The sequence below is a fragment of the Dysidea avara genome, chromosome 11 (genome assembly GCF_963678975.1).
Source record: "Dysidea avara chromosome 11, odDysAvar1.4, whole genome shotgun sequence".
Taxonomy (NCBI): Eukaryota; Metazoa; Porifera; class Demospongiae; order Dictyoceratida; family Dysideidae; genus Dysidea; species Dysidea avara.
Genome location: NC_089282.1, coordinates 3,042,305 through 3,069,121, shown reverse-complemented (window position 1 = coordinate 3,069,121; position 26,817 = coordinate 3,042,305). Strand labels below are relative to the sequence as shown.

At 38.6% G+C, this 26,817-nt stretch overlaps 3 protein-coding genes across 6 annotated transcripts in view; 2 read left to right on the top strand and 1 right to left on the bottom strand.

Annotated features, from left to right (window-relative positions):
- Nucleotides 1–7,895, bottom strand: part of LOC136239109 (tRNA:m(4)X modification enzyme TRM13 homolog) — a 19,841-nt gene extending 11,946 nt beyond the window's left edge. For all 4 annotated transcript variants that reach the window (XM_066029845.1, XM_066029847.1, XM_066029848.1 and 1 more), the window contains exons 1-3: nt 7,749–7,895; nt 7,039–7,088; nt 6,920–6,986 (exon numbers count right to left, since the gene is read on the bottom strand). In XM_066029845.1, coding sequence (XP_065885917.1) covers nt 6,920–6,986; nt 7,039–7,088; nt 7,749–7,868 — 237 coding nt within the window. In that variant the 5' untranslated portion in view covers nt 7,869–7,895. The remainder of the gene's footprint in view (nt 1–6,919; nt 6,987–7,038; nt 7,089–7,748) is intronic.
- On the top strand, nt 7,889–10,858 carry LOC136239107 (signal recognition particle subunit SRP72-like). The gene is made up of 2 exons (XM_066029843.1): nt 7,889–8,221; nt 9,054–10,858. The coding sequence occupies exons 1-2, from the start codon at nt 7,944–7,946 to the stop codon at nt 10,777–10,779; spliced, it is 2,004 nt and encodes a 667-aa protein (XP_065885915.1). The 5' UTR covers nt 7,889–7,943; the 3' UTR covers nt 10,780–10,858.
- LOC136239108 (disintegrin and metalloproteinase domain-containing protein 10-like) lies at nt 10,818–26,687 on the top strand. Its single transcript, XM_066029844.1, has 7 exons — nt 10,818–10,977; nt 11,078–11,231; nt 11,671–11,801; nt 12,103–12,932; nt 16,947–17,112; nt 17,429–17,567; nt 26,553–26,687. Exons 1-7 carry the CDS (start codon nt 10,908–10,910, stop codon nt 26,674–26,676), a joined length of 1,614 nt encoding a protein of 537 aa, XP_065885916.1. The 5' UTR covers nt 10,818–10,907; the 3' UTR covers nt 26,677–26,687.
- Nucleotides 26,688–26,817: the final 130 nt, after the last annotated feature.

The following is a 26,817-nucleotide window of genomic DNA, read 5'->3' as shown; positions in this document are numbered from 1 at the left end:
ACTGCGTAATGTTTTTCCATGAAATTTTGATTTTAATGTAAAATTACATGATTGTGCAAACGTGCGCTACATAGTACAATTATGGCAATTACAAAGTGGAGCACATAGATCACAACAACGGCAAGCAGTAATTGAGCAACTATTGTCTGAGCCAAAAAGGAAACCTTGAAATAATAATTTTCTCCGACAGACTGAAACATTCTCAACATAAATTTTCATTGCTCTTGAAGTATGTTTACCGGACTTCTTGTATAAAATAGCTTCTGAATGAGATCCATCTCTACCAGCCCTCCCTGTTTCTTGTGCTAATTCTTCCAGTGTATCAGGTGATCCCCAGTGTATGATTCTGGTAATGTCGGCACAATCGACGCCTAGTCCAAATGCATTGGTTGCTATGATCAACCTGAGACTGGTATTCCTTTTACAAAATTCTTGCAGGATTAGCTCTCTCGCCTCTGTCTTTGATCTTGATGTGAAATTATTAATGAGCCTGTAGTGAATATTATGTTACTGGCATGCTGGGTGGTTCAGTAATTTTGTTTTTCAAGAGTTTCTTCAATTCAACCAATAGTTTAACACACTGCAAGTGTGATCTGCAAAACAGAACTGTTTTTGGTGTATTGGTTCGTAACTCAACAAGTTCAGCAGAAACTATGGCAGCCAGATCGTTTACATCAATTGATGGTTTGACAATGAACTTAATGTTAGCCTTCCTGAGTGTATCCCAATAAGTACTACATCCTTCAAGTCAAGATGATTTTCAACGCATTTCAAAATTTCTTGAGTTGCAGTAACTGTCAAAGCCATCACATTGACACTATTTGGTAAAATACTGCGTAGTGTTCCTAGCTTTGCAAAGGCTACACGGAAGTTATCACCCCTGGAAGTCACAGAATAGAATAGCATCCAATTAATAAGATGAAACTTACCACATCTTTACACAGTGTGCCTCACCCACTACAAATGCTATCATTCTTTTTTGGTACGAGTCGCTTTGAAACATGTGCCAGTATCGCTTGGTATTCAACATACTTTCTGGGCTGATATATACTAGCTGTACCTCACCATTCACGACTTTGGTTCATGCATCATTATCTGTCTGAGCCTCTCCAACTGATATCCCTGTAGGTGTGAATCTCTGTCTCTGGTCCATCATAAGTGAGGTTAAGGGGCTAACAACAACAGCAAGGCTACCAGATCTTCCTGTTGAACACAGAATAATGGTAAGTCAACTATAAAAATTTACTACATACATACCCAAAAAATAATCAAATGCAAGTGGAAGAATAGCATAGATAACAGATTTTCCGTAACCAGTTGGGAGCGACACAAACGTCTCTTGCAGACATAAAAGTACGGACTACTTCCAACTGTTTAGGCTTCAGTGGATTAAGTGACATTGCTTCTAAAGCCCGTGTAATCGCATCATCGATAGATTTTTCTGTTACTCGTTCCATCACCGGAGAATCTGTCACGGCCTCGTGTACACTATCCGCCATTATTACGCTTTCAAATACAAGCGCATGGGACAAGTTATTGGATAATTGTAAATGTCAGATGACGTACCCATGATCAGCACTCCAAGTGTTGACGAAGGTGCTGAGGATGACTTGCCTATACGAACTGGACCAGACTCTTTTCAGCGCAGGCGCTTATAATCTCTAATCAATAAGCCCCTGCGCTGAAATAGCGGTCTGGCCACACAAGACTATGTAATATATATATACGAACAATTTCTTTTTGTTTTTTTTTGGTCAGTCTGGCAAATGAAATGTGCATGCTTAGTGCTGTAATACTCGGATATGTTTAATAAAATTGTTTGGATACTTCAGTTGATGCTTTAACTGTTATTGTTCAATTTTATAGGCTGACAATGGCCTCTGGAAAGTCCACAGTTAGCAATAACTACTAGGATGAATGCAAGAAGATTTAGATAAAGCTCTGTGTTCAATAAAGTGTAGGCAGCTGGACAAACCTATGGAATTTTAAAGAGTATCTTGTACGATCACGTTTCAGGAAAAGTTAAAGGCTCCAAATCAAGCCTACAGCATGTTAACCATCTGTACTGCCCACTATACTGCCCACTGAGCTAGCTTTGACTCCTCAGCCTCTGATAAAACAGTAACTGGATGTACAAGGGAACAAGTATCAGAAATGGTAAAGAGATTGCTAGATAAAGATGGAAGGGCAAACCCAGGACGTGATTGGTGGTATAGATTTCTTTGACACCATCCTGAACTCACTTTACACTCACCAGAACAGTTACAACTTGTTCATGCTCCTGCTTATAGTCAAGAAAATTTGACCATAAAAAATTTTTAAAAGTTTTAGAAGAAAAATGAAATAAGTAATCCACTTGGAATGCTGATGAAACATAAATCAGGCAGAGTGCTAGCAATGAGAGGTGCCAAAGATGTTTACCAGGTAATTGCATGGTAACAGCAAAGAACAAGCCACAACTTTGTGTGTCATCAGTGGTCCCATACATGTTTTTGCTGGAAAGCGCTTTTAAGATTGACCTGATGAAGGAGTGTGTGCCTAATGCATATTTTGGCAAGTCAGACAAAGGGTAGATTAATAGTATTAATCCACCATTAATTTAATACTCAACTTTTTTACAAGTGGCTGGAAGATCATTTCATAAAACACACAGCAACGATTCAACCATTGGTGCTATTGATTGATGGCCATTCTTCACACAGACATTGAGACCTCAAAGTTATGCAGGGACAACAAAATTTTGCTGTATTGCCTTCCTCCTCATTCCTTGCACATCACACAGCCATTGGACGTAGGTCCTTTAAAGGCAGCTTGGAAGAAGGCAGTGGCCAAGTATGCTATGAACAATGTTGGCAAATCTGTTACAAAGTACACATTCGCCGAAGTCTTTAAGGAAGCATGGGTAACCACTGTAAAATGTCAACGATTGTGAAATCGTTTCACCATGCTGGAATATGGCCAGTAAATGCCAGTGTTCACAAAAGCAGTAGCCCCTACTACTCTCTACCACCCAAGTGAGAAGATAGTGGAGGATCCTCCTAAAAATGACGACCAATCAAAATTGGCTGTACAGGTTTTAGAATCCACCTTATCTAGCGCTTCAAAGAAGAAATTTAAGAGAAGGCAGGAAGAAAGGTATGATATGAATGATCATGAGCTATACAATGTTTGGGTCAAGCTAAATACACTCACACTTGATGGTGGAAAGGTAACACAAGATTTGGAGACTACTAGTAAGTCCCTGTGGCAGCTGAATCCACCCAAGATATAGGAGAAGTTTTCAAACAAACTCTTGTTCTTCCAGATCATGTAACTCACAAGAAGACATTGCATGGATCACAGAAGTTGCCAGAGTACCTTTCTGGTGATGAAGCAATAGCCCAAATGAAGGGAAGATAAAACAGAAACAAATTGAAGAAGAAGAAAGGAAGTAATGTAAAGAAGAGAGCTAAAGAAACTCCAAAAGCAAAAGGAAAAAGCTAACAAGCAGTTAATGAAGAAAGGTGGCTCAAGGAAGACTGCTGCAAAGACTTCAATGCCCAAACAAACAGACACTTCAACTAGTGCTGATGATGAGATTTGCCCTGACTGCTTTAAGGGTGATCCTTCTGAAAAATGGATTTGCTGTGACATTTGGGAAAATTGGTACCACATCAGATGTGTTAACATATCTCTTGATGAATGCACATGGCGAAAAGACATTGACTGGTATTGTTCTAGATATATTAAGGTTGTGTTTTACCACATGTATTAATTTTCTTGATTGTCTACACAGTTTTTTTTTTGTAAACAGCAGGATAATCATGTTACAACTATAATAACAGTTGGACTAGCTAATTAAACAATAATACAATGAAAGTTCATACAATCATGTTCTGAACAAAATTAACCAATGTCCGTATATGGACTGATGTCCGGAAACCATGTCTGTGTATAAGCTGTGAAGTCTGGAAATTGGCTGAGAGATATTGGTACGTACTCAGACCCAGTCCGAAGTTTGGAATCATCTTGTTGCCATATGTAGTCATAACTCGTCAAGGCCGACACATCCGTGCCTGGTGATATTGGACCTTCTAGTTACTGAAGTGCCTGCAAACTATACCGATCGTTTGTAGCCACTAGATCTGAGCATGAATAAGCCAATCAAGAGCCACATGAAACATGTTTCAGCTTTGGCATGCAGACAAAGTCAAAAAGAAAAGGACAATTCTACTCCAGCTAAGGTCATAGATCTGAAACTGAGCATATTGAAACCTCTTGGCCTGAAGTGGCTGGAAGCATGTCATTATGTTGAGAGAAACGGTTTCATTCGTGATGGATTTGCTGAAGCAGGAATAACTGACGCTGTGAATGCAATCAGTACAGGTACAAAACCTACATTGTAACTGGATACTAAACAGTTGTTAACGCTACACTGATTCAGGCTTATCAGTGACAGTTGATATCATATAATTATCATTTCTTTGAATAAACACCATTACTTATACTAATACACTAACAATTATAGTCAAATACAGAAGTTGCCACACTATGTCACCATTACACTTCATTGATAAGTGGAAAGGGCTCAAGATCTTTTTGGGAAAAACACTGTACCAAATGTTCACACATGTATTTTTTCATTGTAAACCAACATAGTAGGATCCATTCCAAATGCAATGCTGGTGGCATTAGCAATTGCATATAGCCCACACTCTGCTCCAGGCTTTTGTTTCTGAACCTCTTCAAGCACTTTGATGCTGTGATTGTTGCATTAGAACTGCCCTCTAGCCATTTCTAGTGTAGCCTGATCCCACTTTGTGTACCATGAACTACCATGAACCATATATTTTTTGTACAGTACTAATTGTGGAGCCACATACCCAATGACCTTCATTTATATGCAATATTTGAATTGCATTGGTAGTACTTTTCTTGTGTGGAACGAAGACTATTAATACTGGGAAATTTCATCAGGATTCGCTGAGCACAATTTATTTTGGGGGCCGCACCCTTTTTTTTACAGCTTGGCTGTTTTGGATTTGATATGCTTGTCAGTAAGCTTCTCCCCCTGCTCCAAAATGTGCTTATCCTCAAATGTCAATGAAATATCACACATGTATCTCTGTGCAACAAGCACCACTGTTCCCTGTTGAAGCTACTTTGTCCATCCCCATCACTTATGGGTTCTATTTTTACCACTTGGGCATCTTTATCTGTACATGTCACTGGAGCATCTTTGTTTGTCACTAGGACATCTTTATTTGTTAACATAGAGGCACTGGCAACATTATTGCCTTTGCTTTTATCACAATCAACTGCGGCTACAGCAGGTAATAATTATTATAATTATACATTCTATGCCCATAAACTTCAGTGACCTCACTAACGCTATTGTCTTCATCTGTTAAAGCTCTCTGTGGCTTTTCCGCATAGTCACTAGGCCTAGTAAATCTGTATTTTCATGGCAGGTTGAGACCATCCTTATCCCATCCACAACACGTGCAATGCTTTCATCCCCCAGTTACAGTAGCCAAAAAATACTTCCACCACGTCTAATAAACAAAGTACAGATACATGAAATAGTACATGGAATGTGTCCGACAACTTACGATGACTTAACCGTCCTTCATTATAGCGACTGCAAACGGATCATGACGGTTACCAAGTTCACGTTCACAATTACGTTCTTCGCCAATAACAGCAATCCACGTATCTTTGTATATGTGATATCCATGAATAACACTAGATAAATCGAAATCGTTCCGCTTAATGTCATGCCTGCACGTGTTCCTGCGTGTTTTGTCACGTGAGAAGTTAAAATCAATAAAATCCGAGGATGAAAATTTCACGGATAGCAAGTCAACCATGAAAACCATGACCTCGAAAATTTGTATGTATACAGTATTACTTGTTACTCCATCATGTAACATGTTACCCCCAACTAATTCTGTGAAAGGAATACCTGTACATACACAGCAACACTGACTGACTCATTTCACAACTAACTGTAATGATTAGATCAAGAAACATGAGGTAACAGCAAAACTAAATGAACGGCAGTGTTTATTTTGGAAATATAGAGCTTTTTCATCTCCTTGACAACTGTTTTTGTCGACCATATTGTTGAACAATTTTGTACGCAGTGGGCCTATGGACAAGTTGAAATTAGCCAATCTGCGTAAACCACTAACAACTAACAGTCCAAGCCGTGGTGGATGGGCTTGGTATCAGGTAAGAATTAACATGAAACGCACGCTAACCTGTAAAGCGGTTGGAAATATCCCCATAGAAAGCTTGTTACTGATGTTTCATAAATATGGCCGAAACACGGTGCAATAAACGAAAATTACAGCACCAATTTTGGTCATCAAGGAGATGGAAAAGCTCTATAGGCAAGAGTGGGGGGAGGGCAAAGGATAAATGAATTTTTTGTAGAATTTAGTAATCTGGTTAGGTTGATGCAGTCAGGGACAGTTGGGGAGTGCATGAAGTGCACCAGAATGTGTAGCCTTGGGTCCCCCCCCCCCCCCCCCCCCAAAAAAAAAATTTTCAAAAATAGCTATCAAAATTGAATCATTTTAATTTAAAACTTTGGAAATTAGCAATTTTAAGATTTTAAATATATCAAAATTAAATGTAGAAGTATTCTTTTAGCCAAATGGTAAAGAATTTTTTTGAAAATAGCTATCACAAGATTGGATTTCGAGGCACTTTTAGTCAAATGGCATCCTTAAATTTCAAGGGGGCATTCAGTTTCCAAGAAAGGAGGGCATTTCACCCCACCCCACCCCCCCTAAAATAAACCCTGAATGAAGAAAACTAACATAAGAACATGTGTCAACAAGTCAGCAAAGAGAAACAACATGTCAACAAACAAATCAACAAGAGAGAGAACATGTAAACAACACTAAACGAAAATTACTGCCACATTACTAACTGGTTTGGGTTTAGGTTTGGCGTTACACTTGTGAAGGTGTTTCCCCAGCTGGTCCTCATATACATTACTGTAGGATGACATCACTGATTATATGGGATGTCGTCATCATCATTGCTTACTGGTTGGGGTCAAGTGGACAAGGAATCCTCTTCCTTGCCGAGTCCGCCTCCTACAAGAATATGCAGTACGTCACACACAACATCACCAACAAATATAGAGGTCTATATAAATCATCACTAGTTAGGCATTGAGAAGAGTACACATTAAGGCATCACTGTACTGAGACTTGCTGGCTGTGTGTGTATAGGTGATTCTGGGAGGGAGAATAGCACTGCATCTCTACAGTTGGTGAAAAGTACACCAAATCTTGGGGAAATGTTGCAGTTGCTGGCTTTCATATTTCTAGTTTGGGCCATTTTAAAATCATGCAACTTATGGCACCCCCACTCTCTGGTTCCAAGTGTTAGCACCATATTACTCACCACACATGGTACTCTGCAGTAAGCTGAGGAGCTATATCTAGAGTCATGAACTCTTGGTACTACATGCTAGCATACATGCTGACTTACATACTCCTTGCAATTTCAGTAAATTCCCCCAAGGCAAAAAAAAAGCGTGATCACATGGCAGGCTTCTAATAGGCACTTAATGGAACATTTTTAATACTGGAGAGCAGTGGGATAACTAGTGGTAAATTGGTACGAACTATCAGCGACTTCTTGTGTTTATTGTTCACCACTGATGTACTATTCTACTAGTATACTCACATACACAATTACTGGGTTGACAAGAAACACACGCGTGCATGTTCACAAACCCGAGCACAAACCTGATGTTGTCCACAGTATTTACTGCCCTTAGCCACCAACATCTTACAACACCTCTTTTTTCCCGGTAGGAAAAACGCACACCTTACTTGCGAGTCCTTTATCTCGCCCTTCTCTGCCATTCTACAAACCGAAACCCACAAGTGATTATTCCAAATGATGTACTCTAATTAACGCACAGGAACTGGGTAAAGCACATGGCGAAAGAAGCCCCGACCATATCGCAGTTGTTCACCAGGCTGAGTGTACTGTCGAATGATAGCGAATATGAATCCGCCTTGCCAGTTGTAGAAAAAATACTTAAACAATCACCCAACGATGTAGACGCACTCCATTGCAAGTTAGTATATCTTGTACACTTGTCAAGGTTCAAGGAAGCATTAGACGCTGTTAAGCGGATTAGATCAGTAGATAAAGAAGATGGGGCCACGAAGTGTATCTTTGAAGAGGCGTACTGTTTGTACCGCTTGGAGAAGTAAGATCATACATGTTGAACATTACACTTATGAAGTTGTAAGTTCTCTTTCAAGTTGAATAGTGTTAGGTTGTCTTTAGGCAGTGCATCATCCCACCCATTGTTATGTTTACATTCTGAAGAAGTTTATCAAACGTCTTGTGATCTAAAGTACAACAAGGGGGTGTTAGCCTTGTGTAGCCAGACCCTGATTCTCCACATGGCGTTTATTGATTGAAAATTATAAGTGCCTCAGAGTAGGCGCTTATAATTTCCAATAAGCGCCTATGTGCTGTAGGTCTATTAGCGACCACAGTCAAGTCCTAAATTTTGCTGTGACCCGAATATTCCAATGCACAAATAATAGCATGTCTCCCATTGTGTGGCTTCTTAACTTAGACACTGACACTACTTTGATACTTATCGTTGAAAATATTTCAAAATACCAGCAGTCCTGAAATATCGGTGCCAATTATGTATGATTGGTTGTGTAGTCACACATGCCAGTATGTCATGTTAATGTTGAGGCAGTGTTATGTCTTGAGTAATAATGAGATGTTAAGTAGTAGACAGTAACTTGCATTAGTGAACTTGTAATCAAAGCATTCTTGTGTCCCAGCCTCTTTGAAGGAATGAGCTTCTTGGCTATGAACTAGCATGTTTTATGAGAAAGAAATCAATATAGTGAACTCCAAGTGTTTAGCAAAAAAATAGGAGGTAAGTAAGCCATTTTGGGGGCCTACTTGTTGGCATGCACATGGAACTGATATTTATGTAGCTGCTAATTGTAATAAGTAAAGATACAGTGTGCACATGTGCTAATAATGTGTACCATAGTACTTTTGTTCCCTAGATATCAAGAGAGTTGGAAGTCGTTATCAAAGCACCCTGAACAAGACAGTCTACGAGTTAAAGAGTTGCGTGCCCAGCTGAGCTACCGGATGGAGAAATATGATAAATCCTATGAGTTATTTCAGGACATCATATCACAGTCATCAGATGATTATGGTGAAGAAAGACTTGCTAATGCCATGGCAGCAGCGGCCATGGGACAACAGACTGGAACAGTGACACATTTTAATGTACACGAAACCACATATGAACAGTGTTTCAACTCTGCTTGTTATTTTCTTGCCGTGAACAATGGTACACAAGCAGAGAAAATGTTGGTGATGGCTGAAAAGAAGTGCAGAGACTCATTGCAGGAAGACGATTATACAGAAGAGGAAATTGCTGAGGAGGTGTGTGTGATTAAACTACAACTTGGTTGTGCCTACTTGGTACAAGGAAACACAGATGCAGCCATGCAACAGTTTATTGCAGTGCTGAGACAAAAACCAGCTGATGTTATCCAGATGATTGTGGCTTCAAACAATATTGTGGTGTTGAATAAAGACAAAGATATTTTTGACTCTAAGAAACGTGTCAAGGTGTTGTCGAATGAACCCAAGTTAGCAAAAATGACGTCCCTTCAAAGACTGTCCGTTCTCTACAACAGGAGTTTGTTTGCTCTTCATATGAATCAACTAGAGCAGTGTAGACAACTGCTGAAGGAAATGTCCACAAAATATCCAAATAGTGAGTTGTGCTTGATGGCTAATCTTGCACTACTGCACCGTGAGCACAAAGCAGCCAACAGTGAGAAGATGCAGGCCATGGTGGATGAGTATCTCGCAAAGAGTTTCAGTGTTCAAGCATGTCTGTTGAGCGCCCAGCTGCCGCTGACAGCCAACGGAGACCTTCGGAAGGTGTGCAGCATTTTGGAAAAGATTCCTCAAGTCCCCCAGTACCTGGGAATCATAGCAGCATTAGTGTCATTCTTCACGCAACTTGGCGACATACAACAGGCAATCACAGTATTGGATAATGCTGTAGATTATTGGGAACGTCAGCCAAAAGGCTCTTCCACAAACAATTCCCTTTTGAAAGTGATGCAGGTGAATGCTCAATACAAACTCGCTCATGGCAAGCACCAATTAGCAGCCGCTACCCTGGAGAAGTTATACCAACGTAATCCCCAAGATATTCAGGTACTTGCCCAACTGATTGATGCATACTCAAAGTTCAACCCTGCCAAGGCTGAGGAGTATAGCCAATCATTGCCTGTGTTCCAGCACTCAGTAACGATTGATGTAGACTCATTAGAACAGGCACCTCAGTATATTAGGAAAGCAAAGGAAAAGCCAGCAGCAGCTGTAGCAAAAGGGAAGGTTGAAGATATGGAGGTTAAACCCAAGGTGAAGCCGAAGAAGAAAAGAAAGCCACGCTTACCGAAGAATTATAACCCAAGTGTTGTTCCAGATCCTGAAAGGTGGTTACCTCTCCGAGAAAGGTCATACTACAAGCGAGGAAAGAAAAGAGGCTTTGTTCCAGTTGGTCGTGGTGCTCAGGGTTCATCCAGTGCTTCCAGTAAGCTAATGAGTCAATTAGATGCTGCAGCAAAGTCAACAGCTAAGCCCAAAAATGAAGAGCAGCCGGCAACAGCAGTAGCTGCCACTGCTAAGCCTCCAGCCCCTTCAGCTTCTGCTCCAAAGAAAAAACCTCAAGCCAAGAAGAAAAAGAAGGGCAAGGGATGGTAGACAACCCATCTATATTAGTGTAAATTTAAACCTATGCGCTTTTAATGTGTAATAATAAAATAATTGATCACACGCTTAAGCATTTTAACTAGGGCTGCAAGTTGATCGCTTAGTCATCAAGTGAAGCGATGTACACTAGGGTAGCCTGTACGCTGTATCTATTACTAATAGTATGCCATGGATTACCATCGAGAAAAAGTAAGCGATGTGTTGTGATTTCTTTAAATGGTTGTGTGGGCTTAACGGCTTTAATAACTTCGACACCCTAAACATCTGCTTACTACTGCCTTTCTTCTAGGATTAAGTAAACACATATTCCACCACGATACGTTGAACTACGATAGACAGGCGGTGCAGTTGCAACATGAGCGGATGCGCCGTTCAACACTTAATGGCGATGTCGTGCAGAACCATTGGAAGCCGTTAAAGATTCAGTTCACAGCACTCGACAGGTATAGTGGCTGTAATGTCTGTCGATCTACTAGCGGCTGGCCTGCTAGAAGTGTTAACAATGTGTGTATGTTTGATAAGCCAGCAAAAAAAGGGGTGATTAAATTTCAGGTTGAATTGTGTGCGTAGGAATTCGAAGCTATGAAACAAAACCCGGGCCCTTTGAGCTATCTGGCGTTCATTGGACCATTCAATATATCAATGCTTGTATTGATGTGTTAATGTATGTCTGTTTATAGAAAACACTTGTAACACATGTACACTATCACATATAAGGTTTCATCATTCGTTTCCCATGTTTAGTGAAGTGTTATCCACTTCAATTGTCTCATCTTTTTGTATTTTACAAATGACTTCCATGTGGTGTATAGTTGTATCATGGTACTAGCTTATACAAAGTGTTTATGCTCAGTGGTCTACATGCTGGTTATATCATGTTAGGGAGTTCAGCTTGTTACTGTTTCCTGGTGATGATATTCTTGCTCCAGGAGCTGACTTTGTTGTGCACTCAGCTGATGGATCCAAGAAGGCAAATTTTGATTCTTCTGTTCTTTATAAAGGATCACTAGAACGTAAGGGAATTATATGTAGTGTGTAGAGCGTGCATGAGTACATGTACTGTAGCTAGTACGTATGTGTGTAGCATAGCCTCTGTGTGTGTGCTGTGTAGCATGTGTGTGTGGTGTGTGTGTGTGGTGTGTGTGTGGTGTGTGTGTTTCTAAGGGTGATCTATTCTATTACAACTTTCAAATTGTTTACCATTTCTTTTGGGTTCATGTCTACCAATGATTTTCATTACACTATCAACTGCCATTCTCCTGATAAGGGATAATCACATAGTTTTGGTTGATGATTTCAATCTCTTTTTGACAGATGACCAGGGCTCCAGTGTCCATGGTTACATCCTAGATGGAATATTTGATGGTGTTATTACTACTCAACAAGAAGAATATCATATAGAAGTGGCAGAAAAATTTTTCAACCAACCTGGAGAATTCCATTCTGTAATTTACGCTGTTTCTGACGTGGACTTCAGTGCAATTAATGGTTCCCAGGCATCTTGCGGAGGTTCAGGAAAAGCTTATGAAAAGTTGCGGGAAATTCAGTCCACTGCAGCAAAGCCAACAGCCAAACAGTTACACAGCTTTAGAACTAAGCGAGCTCTCTCCCCGGATAACCGTTTCTGCCTCGTATATGTTGCAGCTGATCAATTATTCTATGACAATGTTGGCAGATCGGATGATACAGTCACCATGAGTGAGATAGCTACTCGTATGACATCTGTGAATGGTATATTCTCTGGAACTGACTTTGATTTTGACGGAGGGGTTGATTCTATTGGCTTTCACATAGGAAGGATTGGAATATTGAGATCTTCTGATCCCGGATATCGGTACGGAGCTGCAAATATTGCAGTGACAGATTTCTTGGATTTGTGGTCTCAGGAGAATCATGATGAATTTTGTCTTGCTTTGTTGTTGACATACCGAGACTTTGATGGGGGTGTGCTCGGGTTGGCATGGGTCGCTGAGGCCCCTGGAGGTAATCGTGGAGGGATTTGTGAGACAAGGCTGAGACTGAGTGTAGGCCAGAGGAATCTCAATTCTGCCATTGTCACTTTTCTAAACTTTGGGAACACACAGCCTCGTCCTGTAACCATTATTACAATGGCCCATGAGTTTGGACATAACTTTGGCTCTCCAGTAAGTAACTGTGTAGTGGTGTGTGTGTGTGCGTGCGTGCGTGCGTGCATGTGCGTGTGTGTACTTGTGCATGCATGCATGTCCTGTATACCTAACCTATACATATATCTGTACCATGACACTACATGTAATATGGGGCAACTGTACAGTGATAGCTACCCACCATACATGTATAATGTATTGTATACAATAGCTCAAATGTAATTTCTTGTGGAGACTCGTGTCTTATTTGCTGACCAATACTATCCTTTAGTGGTAGCTGTTCAATAGATGTGATTTATTTCAGGATACTGTCACATAAACAAGTACCATATTTCCTCATATAAAAGTCTGGACTTTTATTTCCTTCCCAGCATTTTTTGACCCAGCCTATAAACGAATAGGGCCTTTATTTGAGACTGGGTGTTTATTTTGGATTGGTTGGTCCTACTGATGTCCGGCGTTTAATCAAATTCGGGCGGTGGTAGAATGGGATTACTGTAATGGTAAGCATAGAAAACACAGTGTGTTGACTATATAAACAAGTGTAGTCAAGGCTTAAAATGATTGGAAAATAGTTGCATCATATATATCTGCATGCACCCAGACTCGCCTGGACTACTCACGTGATTACTCATAGTACCTTCATCCCTCAGAGGGCAAGTATGAAGAAGAAGCAGCAACAAGGGAAGCAATCAACAGTAATAGCTCAGGCCTCTATTTGAGATCGGGTGGTTTATTTTCCAAATGTGCTAGAAACCCCCTGGCCTATAATCGAGACAGACATTTAATTGAATGTGGCTTTATTACAAGGAATTACTGTATACCCTTTACTGGTAACTAATAAGCACATTCACTTCTCCAATAAAACGTTGATGTGCCCACAAACACAGTGCTGCACTGTATACGTATATAGACCTGATGATAAAGTGTTGAGATTAGCAGGTTTCTTCATTATGGTGGTCATGTAAACTAGGTCCCAACTAGTGTTATTAATTCATAAATGAGGTAGAGCTGTTCCAAGTGATACCAGTAAAACAAGATAATTATAATGGCGGTATTACAACATCAGCCTCCTACATTGACATGTTGGTTGTTCAATGCCAAAGTAGGGATTTTCCCAAAGGGCAATGTAATACATGTACTATCATTCATATATTATCCAGAGGAGGTAGGACATGCGTGCATACCACTTTGAACCTCAGTTATCCGAACTCCTTGGGACCAAGGGTAGTTTATAAGTCTGAAAAGTCCGTATCTCTGAAACTGCGTATAAATCTTAAAATATCACTATTTTCAACTACCCTAATAGAACAGTCACTACTCTAATATAGCTGTAGTTCAGTTGACCGAGAATCCAGATAAGTGGGGTCCAGATAACTGCGGTTCCACTATACTTTAGTGCATAATTATTATTATTTTGAAATCCACGTGAGTCTCAATAGTTGTAATACAAAACCAGCTAACGCTGAAGTTCACTAGGGGTCAGTAGATTTTAGATAGTTTCATGTGAGCTTGAATGTACTTTGTTTTGAAAGAGCCCCTGTTAGATGCTCCAAACAGTAATTTTTTGCCATTTCATCAAGAAAATCCTGCACAAAACAAGGTGTAATCCTCACAGTTTATGTAAAGTTCTATCTAAATATCTATTGAGCCTCAGTAGCCATTGTTGGCTAGTTTTGTACTGTGATTATTGAGACTTGCATGATAATTGAAGCAAGTAGTGCGCAGTGCATGTCCAACTCCTCAATATATCTGTTTCACTGGTTTATCACTTGGATCCCTTTGCCACCAGGCATGCACCCACAGCCAGCCAAAGTGGGCACATGCCTGGTTTACTGAATTGTATTTGTAAAAATGTGTGTGCGTACCTACCCGTATGCACCCATGAGCAAACTTGTAAAATGGTAAAAGCAGCCGGAATGTAAGAATTGAAAGCTAAGTGAAGTCCGTATTCAGCTTCACTACAGGTAAACTTTGCTCTGAGGCAGTTTTTTCTTGGAGGTCTGAAATATGGGTGTGGCGACTCTCTATATAGATTCTGTGAACGACCTTCCCTTTGGGTTTACCAGGTGTTTAACAACTGAAAAACAAATGTTGCAAGTTTCTTAGGCTACTAGGGATAGTGTATGCCTTCAAGTTGAAAGGGAGTGTGGCCTATACTTATGCAAATAAAAATGAAACGCTTTATCATAAGAATTTGCATGATAGACACACTATAAAACAGTTGAGATGACGCTTCTGTGCATAATTTATAGCTTACAGTGGTTTTTATGTTATGCTTCCTTAGCACTGCATAGTTAATTGCAAAATAATTAAATATGTATAATTACAATAACTGGAGTAGCGAATTTGCAGGTACATAATTACCTAAAATATTATAATTCATGGTATTTGTAATAGTTGATGAATTAACTACATGGGGCGTGGTTTTTAGAAGTAGCATAACATCAACTTGTGAAAAATGCATACACTGATTTAAACTCCAAAGAATTTATGGTAATGCACGAGCTTGAGCTTACGATCAAGGTTGCTTTCTGCTGGTAACAAGTGATTTATGTTACAGCATACAGCTATGACCTACACATGTGACTGTTCTATTAGAAGCTGAACATGGCCACTACATTAGCTTTATTAGAGTATCTTAAGACAAGGAACCCTCAGACGAGATCATTATTAGGTCATACTGGTGTGGTTAGTCCTATCGTGCAGCTGTCTGCTAGCTAGCAATACCTCTCATTACAGCAGTACGAGCACTTTAAACATTTTTGTGGCATCTAAATACGAAAAGTGTCGATACAGTACACTAAATGCCTTGATATAGTTTCATTGCATGAAAAAGATGACAACCAGCATGATTGAAGATAAAAGGCAAGGCACAAAGGGCACACAATTATCAGAACCCATGCCACTAGTGAGTTTGTTATTGTGGCATAATTGGTGGTCATACAATGCGTTGTTTAGCCTCTAGCTTTACAACTGTGGTCAGGCAAGCAGACTAAAACTTGAGTTTGTGTGGAGTCCTTCTCTAAGAGTTTATCTACCATTAGTAACACTAAGACTTCTGTAAAAGTGTTTTTCATCGTGTAAGAAATTTCTATGTATGGTAGTTTTTATGGGCAACATTTTGGGGGCATGTCATTTTGGGAGAATCCCTACTATTCAGTACTACCATACTGTATGATACCTAGCAACCCATTCACACCATCCTAAGTCACAGTACAAGTCAATGAACTATAGTCAGCTATTATACTTGACCCGTTAACCACCTATCATGATCTACATTTACAGCATAATTACACAAATAATTAGTGCAATGTATGTAAATTATTATACTGTGCGCATGTAGTCTTGAATTTGTGTACCCAACAAAACCCCTGAATAATGTTCACACTGTATGTCAGGTACAAGCTAGTCCACCTTCAGTCCTGCTTGGCACTCCTTGGCCATAGTACATTCTGAACTGCAACTCTGTAACTAACACCATAAGATTGCTTTACATTCTTTCCCAACCACTCTCTGTGCATGCATGTGTATGATGGTACAAGACAAAAGAAGTTGATCGAGTGTCAAGTTTTGTTACCTCGTATACTAAATGCAGTCGTGTAAAATGACTAATAGAGCTTTTACAAACCTCTCAATACATGCTGTAAACTGATGTATTAGGGAATACTTACAGTGTATGTTACCATAGAAATAGAAGAATGCTCAATTGTTTTTAATGCCATGTATGCATAAATAAAGTAACGTAATCCCCATAATCTATTGAGTGTCCATATTAACTAGTTCCATTGTACTTTTATAGGCATAATACTATTTTTAGTGTTTGACTTATAGGACAGATGCATGTCATGTACTCACTTGTGTCACATGGTGTTCATGTGATTGGCCATATATGGTAGTAGTGAATGTACTATATTGAACATCATATTCAGTCATGAGGTAGTCTTACTAGTACATTGTCACATGTATGGGAAGACTTACTGTGCCTGTCCTATAGATAGACTTGTTGTTATTGTAATATTGTCCCTATAGCATGACCCCAACCCATCTAGTGACTGCTCTCCCGGAGGATCACAAGGAAACTTTCTGATGTTTCCAAGTGCAACAGATGGTAATCTTCCCAACAACAACCGATTCTCCCCGTGTAGTCGTCGCAGCATCCTAGCAGTGCTGAGCACTAAGTCAGATTGTTTTCAAGGTCAGTTATTATCATTCTTCCATAAAATTGTGTAGATTGATTTAAGGCTTGATCAGTGTGTGTGTAGTTTGTGTGTGCGTGCGTGCGTGCGTGCGTGTGTGGTGTACAATTTCATGTCTTGTGCATCTTCAAATGGACATAAAATTTCTAGTTTGTGAGGTACAGTAATGGAAAATAATTGGTGTGGGCAAATTTATCATGCAGCCGATATTGAGCAATGTACAATCTATCTAATTGACAAATACATGACAAGCTAAACAACTTTCCTGCATTTTCCAACTTTTAGTCTCCTTTGTGTGTTATTTGTACATTTCAGGTGTACGTCAGTTTTGTGGTAATGGGATAATAGAAGGAAATGAAACGTGTGATTGTGGGAGTCCAACTGAGTGTCCTGATCGAGATCCTTGTTGCCGTGCGGACATGACCTGCCAACTGATTAGTAGTGCTGTGTGCACGTGAGTCTCAGTGCTTGTAGTAGCAAATAGGAAATGTATTTGACAAGTACAAGTGTCAAAAAAAAGGTAGTATAGTCTGGCAAAGTTTACATACATGAAAGTACTTAAGTACTGTAAGTACTTGAGTTCCTTCTCTGTGCTAAAGAAGTGTCTTAGATACAAATACTGTGTCCCATGTCGAGGAGTGGTATTGATGTTGTGTAATATTCTGCGGTGAGCAGGGATTCGTATTTGTAGAATTTCCCTCCATTAGTATTTCCTGCCATTTTGGTTGTTTTCCACAAAAATTAAACACATAAAACTTTAATTGATGCTCTACAAACAATGTTACACAGAGCACACTGCATGCCAGGTACTTCATATTTCATGTAAGCACTCACAGAAACACTTTGACCGCACTGGGATAATTTAGAACCCAGGTCCAAAACCACGGATAGAGAAGAAAGCCTGGGTTTTTATACAGATAATAATATATTATGATACATATAGTTGAATTTCAATGAGCCCAGCTTTAATACAGATAGGTACAGTCTTGTTGCTACTTGTAGTAACTTCTGTTGACATAATTTTTTGCCTAGCTACACGCCTAGCTGCACCTTCACAAACGTTGTTCTATGATGTAACACAGCATTATAGCCATTATGTTAAAAGAAAACCTCCTGTCGTTTATTTTATGTTTCATTACAACCAGGCTTTCATATTGTACAGTGCTCATTTAAACTTGTCTTTTGCAGCAAAAAAAAACTTTGTTCATTGCAGCAGGAGTGCATCAAATCCTATGGACAAGGGAGCATGTAACTCCGTAAACAGCGAAATTCAAACATGGCTGCCATTTACTATAATAAGTAACTTTTAAAATTTCCTAATTGGGATATTATGTGGAGGTGCATGGTCGAGTATGTCACATTTCTGCTGTGGCAAAGTGAAGCTATGGAAACGAAGTTCAATGGCATGATGGAGGAATAATAGCACAGGCTTAGCAGGACCGTCTTTCTACAGTCACTAATCATGTGAAATTACTCCACTTGACGATTCCAAGCTCTACCTTCAACTCGACGATCTTCCTATTAAAGAAGCTTTACACAAGAAGATGGAGTAGCAGTCCATTCAGTGTATCCCTGTTGCACGTAAGAATGATGTAACCAATTATATACATAGTAACACTGGACGCCATGTTTGATAGTATTGGTAGTGTACGGAGTTACACGCTCCCTTGTCCATAGGCCAGGATTTGATGAGCTCCTGATTGCAGATAGACAACAGATTTTGGGATGTACAGATTCTTTAGACAATTTTATGAGAAACTAAATGTATTTTTAACCAATAGATGGTAAGAAAAGAGTTTAGTGAAGTTACATTTCACAGCGTTGCAGTGTTTACAATGTTACAACACTGCTGGGTTATTTAAATAACTCACACCCACTATCATATGCTACAAGCTATACTATTTATTCACACAGAATGTGTGCATGTATGATTTATAGTGTACTTCAATTGTGTAATACCAGGATGAATTTTGGAAGGGCTGTACTCATTGAATGAGAGGGGCCTTGAAGTGTAATATGACTTGTTATTTCCAATATCAGTTTACGGAACGGTACATCGATTGTTGTATTAGAGATTTCTGTGTGCTGTCAAACTAGTGTAGATTAGTGAAATTGTCTATTTTGGTATCAAAGCCATGTACATTCCCTTTCTTGAGAACAGTGTGGTACTACATTGTTCTACTAACCTTTGGGATAGACTCTAACCTTAATGCATTTGTTTTATTGTTAGGCCACATCAACTAAATTAGTTGTTTCTCATGCCCAACCGACCCACTTTTTTCATAGGTAGAAAAATAAAGTTTTCACTTTTTAAGTACAATGTATGGGCTTGTAGTTTGTTTGTCTAGCAAACATGTTTTGAAGTCCACCAGTAGTACTGTGCTACCACTACATACCTACCTGAATTGTCTCCGATATCTAGGTCTTTAATACCTGTTGGCAACTGCCATGAGTCTCTTTGTAATAAGTACAGTAGGTTTGTATCCTCTGGTGGAATGTTTACGAATCATATGATTTGTAAACATTCCGCCGGAGGGTATATATGTATCTCATACAGTGGGGTGTTTTGAATTCATGAAGCTTATGTCTTAACTTTATTAAGTATGGGAATTAAAGTGGTACGTAATTTTTGAGTCAACTGTAAATAGGTTATGATGTAACTTGAAGTGGTTGATTGAGTCCTTGAAATTTGAACATTAGCTGAAGAATATTTGTACTTTACTCTCAAGTATAAAAATTTTAAATCTCCATAGTTATTGCCCTGCAATTTCTACTATTCGAATAGTTCAATGGAAATGATTACCAAATCATGGTCTGGGCATCTACCGTACAGTAAAAACTTTGGTGGTAAAAAAATTTGGGGAAAACCCACTATTGCAAAATTGACGGGGGGGGGGGGGGGACTTTGGCAAATGGGCTTCACCTGAAATTTTTTTAGCTACCACATACTGCTAGAATGCAACATCACTACATGCGAGTATGAATGACAACTCGCCAATTAAGGGGCATGGCAGCCATTTTATTAGCGAGTCTTTATCCCTCGTATTGAAGGATGATGACTCACAATGAAAATGGCTGTCACACCCCTTAATTAGTAAGTCTTTTAATTGCTTGCACGTAGCGACGTTACATGCTACTGTGTAAGTGTAGACATTGTTCGCTGGTTCTTGTAATGTCGAGAGCAATGTTTGGATTTTCGTGAACTCTTGTGGGACAATGAACCTCGCGACAATCAAGGGAACACTTGGAGAAATACCCACGATACCTGTCACAATACTTCGATACCCATCCTTTCAACATGGCTAATCTAAGATGTAAGAGATACAAGTATACTACAATTTCGTGTTAGTCAACAATCGTTTCAGCTGTTTAGGCGACAAATTCTATTACGAAAATGGCAAGTTCAATTGCCAACGGTTGCAAAGGTAACAAATTCAATAGCAAGTATAAAACTAGGCTTGGTAGTTAAGCCATTACCCCAAATATTATTGATATCTTTTCAGTGGTGATCCAGGGGGCACCCCCCACCCCTCCAATCAACTTTATATAGAGATAACCTCTAATAGAACAGTCACCACATGTAACGCTATTAAAAATCCACCACAGTTGTTGAGTATATATAAAACCTGGCATCCGTAGCATGCATGCACCAACCATCTCATGGGCACATTTAGCCACTAATAGCCAGCTAGGAATTTTGCAGATAAAATCCACATGGTCCTTTGTAGCTATGCCATTCTATATGACAGTTGACTCATAACTTACGAGTTATGACTGTCACTGACTCTTGGACCACTTAGCATAATTTATTACATTTTTGTGCATAAAACTGCTCTACATCAAAATTTTCACTTCTGAAACATATACAGGTAAAGTATCTTTAACTTCTGGGAGGCTGTGCCTCCCCCAAACTCCCTGTTCCATATACCTACTACCTCAGTGGTGCACTCCCCTTACCAAACCCTGGATCTGCCCCCTGCTTGACTGACTGATGCCTTAGACAAGTATGACTCAATAACGGCAGGCTTAGTTTTTTCACTCTTCGATGTCTCGAGATGTGCCTTTTGGCATACTGCAGTACATAAAATACACACATCATGGACTACCTTTGTCCTCCTTTTGTGTCCATTTCTTTTTGCTGACACGATAATGCAATGCATGGCTTCCTGTTTGTAAGTGGGAATCATCTATAGTTTTTGTGGTTACTGGATTGATTGCAGAAGCACTTCTCCTACTATTCTTTGCTTGTAACAGGCTGAATATAGCTAAAAGCAACCACCCCACTTTCGAGTCAGTAATGGATAGATGGGGCACGTATTCAGACGAAAACGTTAACTCTAGTATTCTTTCTTTTGATGGGTTCACCAGTCATAACAATGTTGCAAAAGAATAATAAACAAACAAATATAAAGAAAAATTAGAAATTTTATGTTCGATTAGGGATCATAGAAAAAAAGTAGGGAAACAAGGGAGGTCGCCTACACCACTAGTGAACATTTATACTGCAGGTGTAGGCAACCTCCCTTGTTTCCCTACTATTTTTCTATGATCCCTAATGGAACTTAAAATTCCTAATTTTTCCTTATACGTACATCCTTGTAACATTTGGTTAGCTCTTGTTAATGGAAGATTTGGCTCATATAGCCCATTAACACTAGCCATGTAGTCTAAACTATCTCTGATTTCCAAGTTAGTAAAAATATGTACTGTATCGAACTGAACCATGTTGAACCGCTCTGAACTGGGCCTGTTAGGGATGTGGGTCTGGTTCAATCTAGTTTACTCCACTTACCCAGTATAAACAGTTGCGACCCTTTGGTTTGATTTGGCTTTAATAAACAGACAGAGAACTACAGCTAAACTGGCGACTGTAATGTTGAAATGAAGCAACAACGAAGTATTTAGGCAATGATATGGAAGGACAGCCTTAAGAACAACAAAACAGGTATGCATGTGAGTGAATAGTCAACCAACTTCACAGAATTATGAGGTTGTCATCAACACTTAAGACTTTATCATGCTTGCTAACCTGATGATAATAGAGAGCAACTCCATCAACAATTTCTACTTCGATGAAAATTATGATTGTGGGTTTAATTTGTTTTTTGCTGATCGAAGTGGGCTTAGCCTTCGTAGTATGAACACTACTCAATAATCGATCTGGATCACACTGAAGCGATCTCATCCTGTAGTACAAACAAGCGGTGAGTGGCCACCTCTTTAGGACATATTAATGTACCTCACTTGAAATATGTTTGCCAGATTGTCCTTGAAGAGAGTTTTACTTCACTGAAAGACACACGTACTGTACTCAAATTCCCTTATCAGGCCACCTCACTATTGAAGTCATGTGTTATGGAGTGAACTCCAAAAGTCTACATATTTTTTATGATTTAATGATGACTTGTATGAGGGTATTGTATATTTCCTTATAAAGGTTTGTAAGTAATTTGCATTCACAAACTAAAGTATATAGTAGGACTGGAACGAAGGTAAAATTTTAACCTCTGAAGCTTCTTTCAAGAAACCTACTGAAGCTTCGAAGCTTTGTTGATAATGTGTTATTAATTAATGATCGTACCTGATGGGTGTACACCCATATATGGTCTCACACTTTGTTGCAGGTGTAGTAGAACTGTTTATACTGCAAATGTGCCAACATTTCTCATTGATATAGTTGTATACTTTTTTTCTGATTGTACATGTCAGTATCCATAGTAACGAAGCTTATTGGGTAAAACTACCTTCAAAAATTACAAAACCACCAACAGTTTCAAAGCTATGTTCCAGCCATACAGTATACTATGAATTATAAAATCGTACAGCATTAACACTGTAGGAGTCCGTGAAGACAGAAGCACATCAGAATAACTTTCTAACCGCATTAAATTTGGTCAGTTGATCAAATGAACAAGTATGGCATTTTGACTAAATGAATGATTGTATTTGTAAACTGTTCTGATGTATAGAACTTAAACCAATTGATTGTGGGTTTATATTATTAGTATTAAATTTTAATAGCCTAATATGCTCATTTCTTATGACTTGAATTCTTGTGTGAATGTTAATAACTGCAATCCTAACTCAACTATGGCTTGACTTTTTCACCCTTCAGCATTGCTTCAGACCGAGATATGCTTTTTTGCCAACCACAGCAGCAACACATGTTTTATCGCGATTTTTGTAGTAACTAGATTGATTGAAGATGCTCTTATCATAGTGTCCTTGTTGGTAATGCTGTGTAACAGGTGGAACATAGCTGAATACGAATCGTAGTGACCACATCATGTGTTTAGTCACTCAGTTGATTTTTATAATGTGTTTGACCGGCCCTATTCTTTCCTTTTGATGCGGTATGCGTTGATTCACCAATCATAAATTATACTAGAAAAAGGTACGTACACAAACAAGTACAAAGAATTTTATATTTGAGTAGGGGAGGTGATCTCTACACCTGCAGTTTTACTAGTGGACATTTAATCCCTACTTCAGTCATGGCTAATTCTGTATATGACTGAAGAATTAAATTTCCAATAGTATATCTCTAGGTATACCTTGTTTCATTGCTCTTTTGTTTTTATTATCCCTCATAAAATTTCTAGTTTTCCCCTTTAGTAGTTGCTAATTGTTTCATGTTTTTTACAGAGGCTTTCTGTCTTGTATTACAAGTAGTGGATGTAAATTATTGTTGCCAAAATTTAAACCCACAATTACTTGTTTTATCCTATATTATATATTTAGGACACCTAGCCTCATGTGAAATGGTTGAAACCAGTCTTTATTTATTGACTGAATTTTTGGACAGGAACCTACCATGAAGGTAGGGCCTTGAAGAAATAGCATGGCTGTAAATGCTAGATAAACAATGAAATTAGTCACTAGACTCACTGATGGCCACTGCTTTAACTTCAGACATAACACCTGTGTATTCCTACCACATGACAGTGCTCATTAATAATATGGCTATACTGATTCGTATTTATCTTAGGCGGGGGTGCAAGTTTTAAAGCTCTAACTTACAGTATCCCACTTACTGTGTATAGTAAGTAGTTATGTAGTGGAGTGTATTAGAAATGATTGTGGGTTTACTGAGTGAGATACAGCTTTGTACAGTTGTTTTCAGTTCAGTTGTTCTATATAATCCACTAAGAAAACAGTGCATCTGTACTATGTCAATTTTATCATTATATACCCATACAATAAGTCAAATGTTTGTGTAAGTGAAAATTTCAAGTTAAGAATTCATTCATTTTTCTGTTACACATTGAGTTGAAATTGTAGTAGTTCAACTGTGTACGACTATACAAATTCCAAAAAATGATTTTCCATAATTCCTTCTCAAAATTATCTAGAGATGAGATACTTGTGTGACCGGACATGCAAGAATCCCACATGTTAGCACAATTTCACAGTAGAATACAATCAATGCAATGGGTGAAATATTTACAAAATCAAAAAAAAAATCCATAAATTTTTTAGCGTTTGTTTCATGATGAGGGGAGGTGCTAATGGCAAAAACCTTGGTAGCATTTGATCTTTGTGTCGTGTTAAGTAGTACTCCCACAGATATGAGCATTAGTCTCCCTTGCGTTGGACAAGTAATTCACCATCGTTTTTTTCCCAATACATTTTTGCCTTCGTCCTGGTTATAGGAAGGGTATGGAAGACAAAGCAATGGATTCACCTGTTCATGGAGAGCAATGGTACAGGTTGCATCTCGGTAGAGGACTGCATTTATAAGTAATGAACATTAATAAAATGCTTGTAGTTTATTATCCATATCGTCACTGTACAGATCGATTTTTCTGTTGTTGCAGCTTTGTAGCACTGTAACTTTGAAAGTTTTTGGCTTCTAGAGCTGAAACTTTGGTTGACCAATCCTTTGGCTATCTCATTAAAGAAAATGTAATAGAATGGAATTCGAAAAATGCGCTAACATACAAGGTTCTGTCACATTACAACATTATCGAGTTAATTCTCTTTAATAGGCTAAATGTGGTGTTGATTTTAATTGTACTATAACTCAAACCCACAAGCATACTTTACATGTTCCACTATATATTTAGTGGGTGAATTGCATGTTGTGATGGAACACTTTGTAGCCAAATTAATGAATAATAAAAAATTTTTGGAAGAGATCTCTCACGATTCAAGAGGAGAGGTCTCAGGGTACAATGTAACCTCTATCATACTACATCTAATCTGATGCTCAATGGAAGCCATAATCTTTGCTTGGATTATTTAGCTATCTCCATGATCCGACATTGTACAATATCTAGATTACGCCTAAAATGGATCACACAATGTTTTTTTAGCATGAATTAATTTATAATGTGCAAATATTCAGCTTTTTTCTATTATTGTTAACCGATTAAATGCTTTGGTTTTTTTTCTGTGATTGTTTTAAATGCTCTGTCGGATTGCAAAGGTTGAAAACAATGTATCTTCAAGTCTAGGGAATCAAATTTTGTGTCGGATTACAGGGTACAGATGTGTCAGATTACAGGGGTTGTTTTCTATACAACAATGTTTGTAAATGACATTTTTGTTGGGATTAGAGAGGATTCTGGTGTCAGATTAGAGAGGTTCAGCTGTAGACGTACTTACAGACATATGTCATCCAAACAGTAGTGCTATATGATATCTGGATTTTGCAATATCAATTCGAAGTTTTAATTCGATTTTAATATTTTATTGTGTAGGCAGTTGCTTTACGTTCATTCACTAAAATTATTGCATAGCATTAGTAACAAGCCTAGGAAACTGGTAGATGAGGTTTTAAATGCACAGAACTATCCTTCACTTCTAACACAATTGTACAATCACGCGTGTGGCTTTTATGAAAATATAGCTCATACAGCACTAACAAACAGCAGTTTCCAGACCATGAAATGACTGATTTATTGGAGCTCTCTGTATACTGTAAATATACAAGGGACCTCAACTTCCAGTCAATATTACAGCACCTGTGCAGGTCATAAATGTTCGTATTGTTCTCACAATAGATGTATTTACAATTCCAATGTGATATCACTTTTTAAACATACATATAATAGAGACTTATGGCAATATAGTCTCAAGTAGAAGTGCTACTAAAATTGTGACAGCACCTCAAAATACCACTGCCGACTTTCTATAAGTTATCCATTTTCTGCTGAGCCATTACATACGTTGAACACAGAAGGAGTTCTGGTTCCCAGGCTGCTTATTAGATAGGCATTTGGCCAGACGTTGTCTGTGGAGATATGTTTTCTTTTTGTCTGTCATTTCATTGTTCATTTTGTGTTACCAAAGTTGATTGTTAAGAATCAGACTACCTGCTGTACTGGTTTTAGCTGTCCTACAAGTCCCTACAATAATTATGTAATTTAATTTCGTGTATATGTCTACAGTGTTAGATGTCTTCACTTTATTATCACTCATATATTATCCTATGCAGGCCTCAAAATGCTCAGACAGTTTGCTGTACTGAACAGTGTCAATATGTGACAGCAGCTTCCAACCAGGAGTGTAGCTCTGGTACTGATTGTGCTAGATCAGCGAACTGCAAATATCCTTGTTAATGAGATGTATGAATATACATGTATAATTTCAATTAACTTACTGATAGTACAAGTCATTTTTAAACCTTCAGTATGCACTGAGTCTAGATTTTGTGTTTGTTTGTTTGTTTGTTTTTACATTCAACAGAATTTTTGACTGAC

Excerpts from the sequence above, each read along its gene's own strand:
- LOC136239107 (XM_066029843.1), top strand. The coding sequence starts at position 7,944 with ATGGCGAAAGAAGCCCCGACCATATCGCAGTTGTTCACCAGGCTGAGT. Across the intron at positions 8,222-9,053 it reads TGTTTGTACCGCTTGGAGAA|ATATCAAGAGAGTTGGAAGT; the intron begins GTAAGATCATAC and ends TTTGTTCCCTAG.
- LOC136239108 (XM_066029844.1), top strand. The coding sequence starts at position 10,908 with ATGTACACTAGGGTAGCCTGTACGCTGTATCTATTACTAATAGTATGC. Across the intron at positions 10,978-11,077 it reads TGGATTACCATCGAGAAAAA|GATTAAGTAAACACATATTC; the intron begins GTAAGCGATGTG and ends CCTTTCTTCTAG. Across the intron at positions 11,232-11,670 it reads CAGTTCACAGCACTCGACAG|GGAGTTCAGCTTGTTACTGT; the intron begins GTATAGTGGCTG and ends ATATCATGTTAG.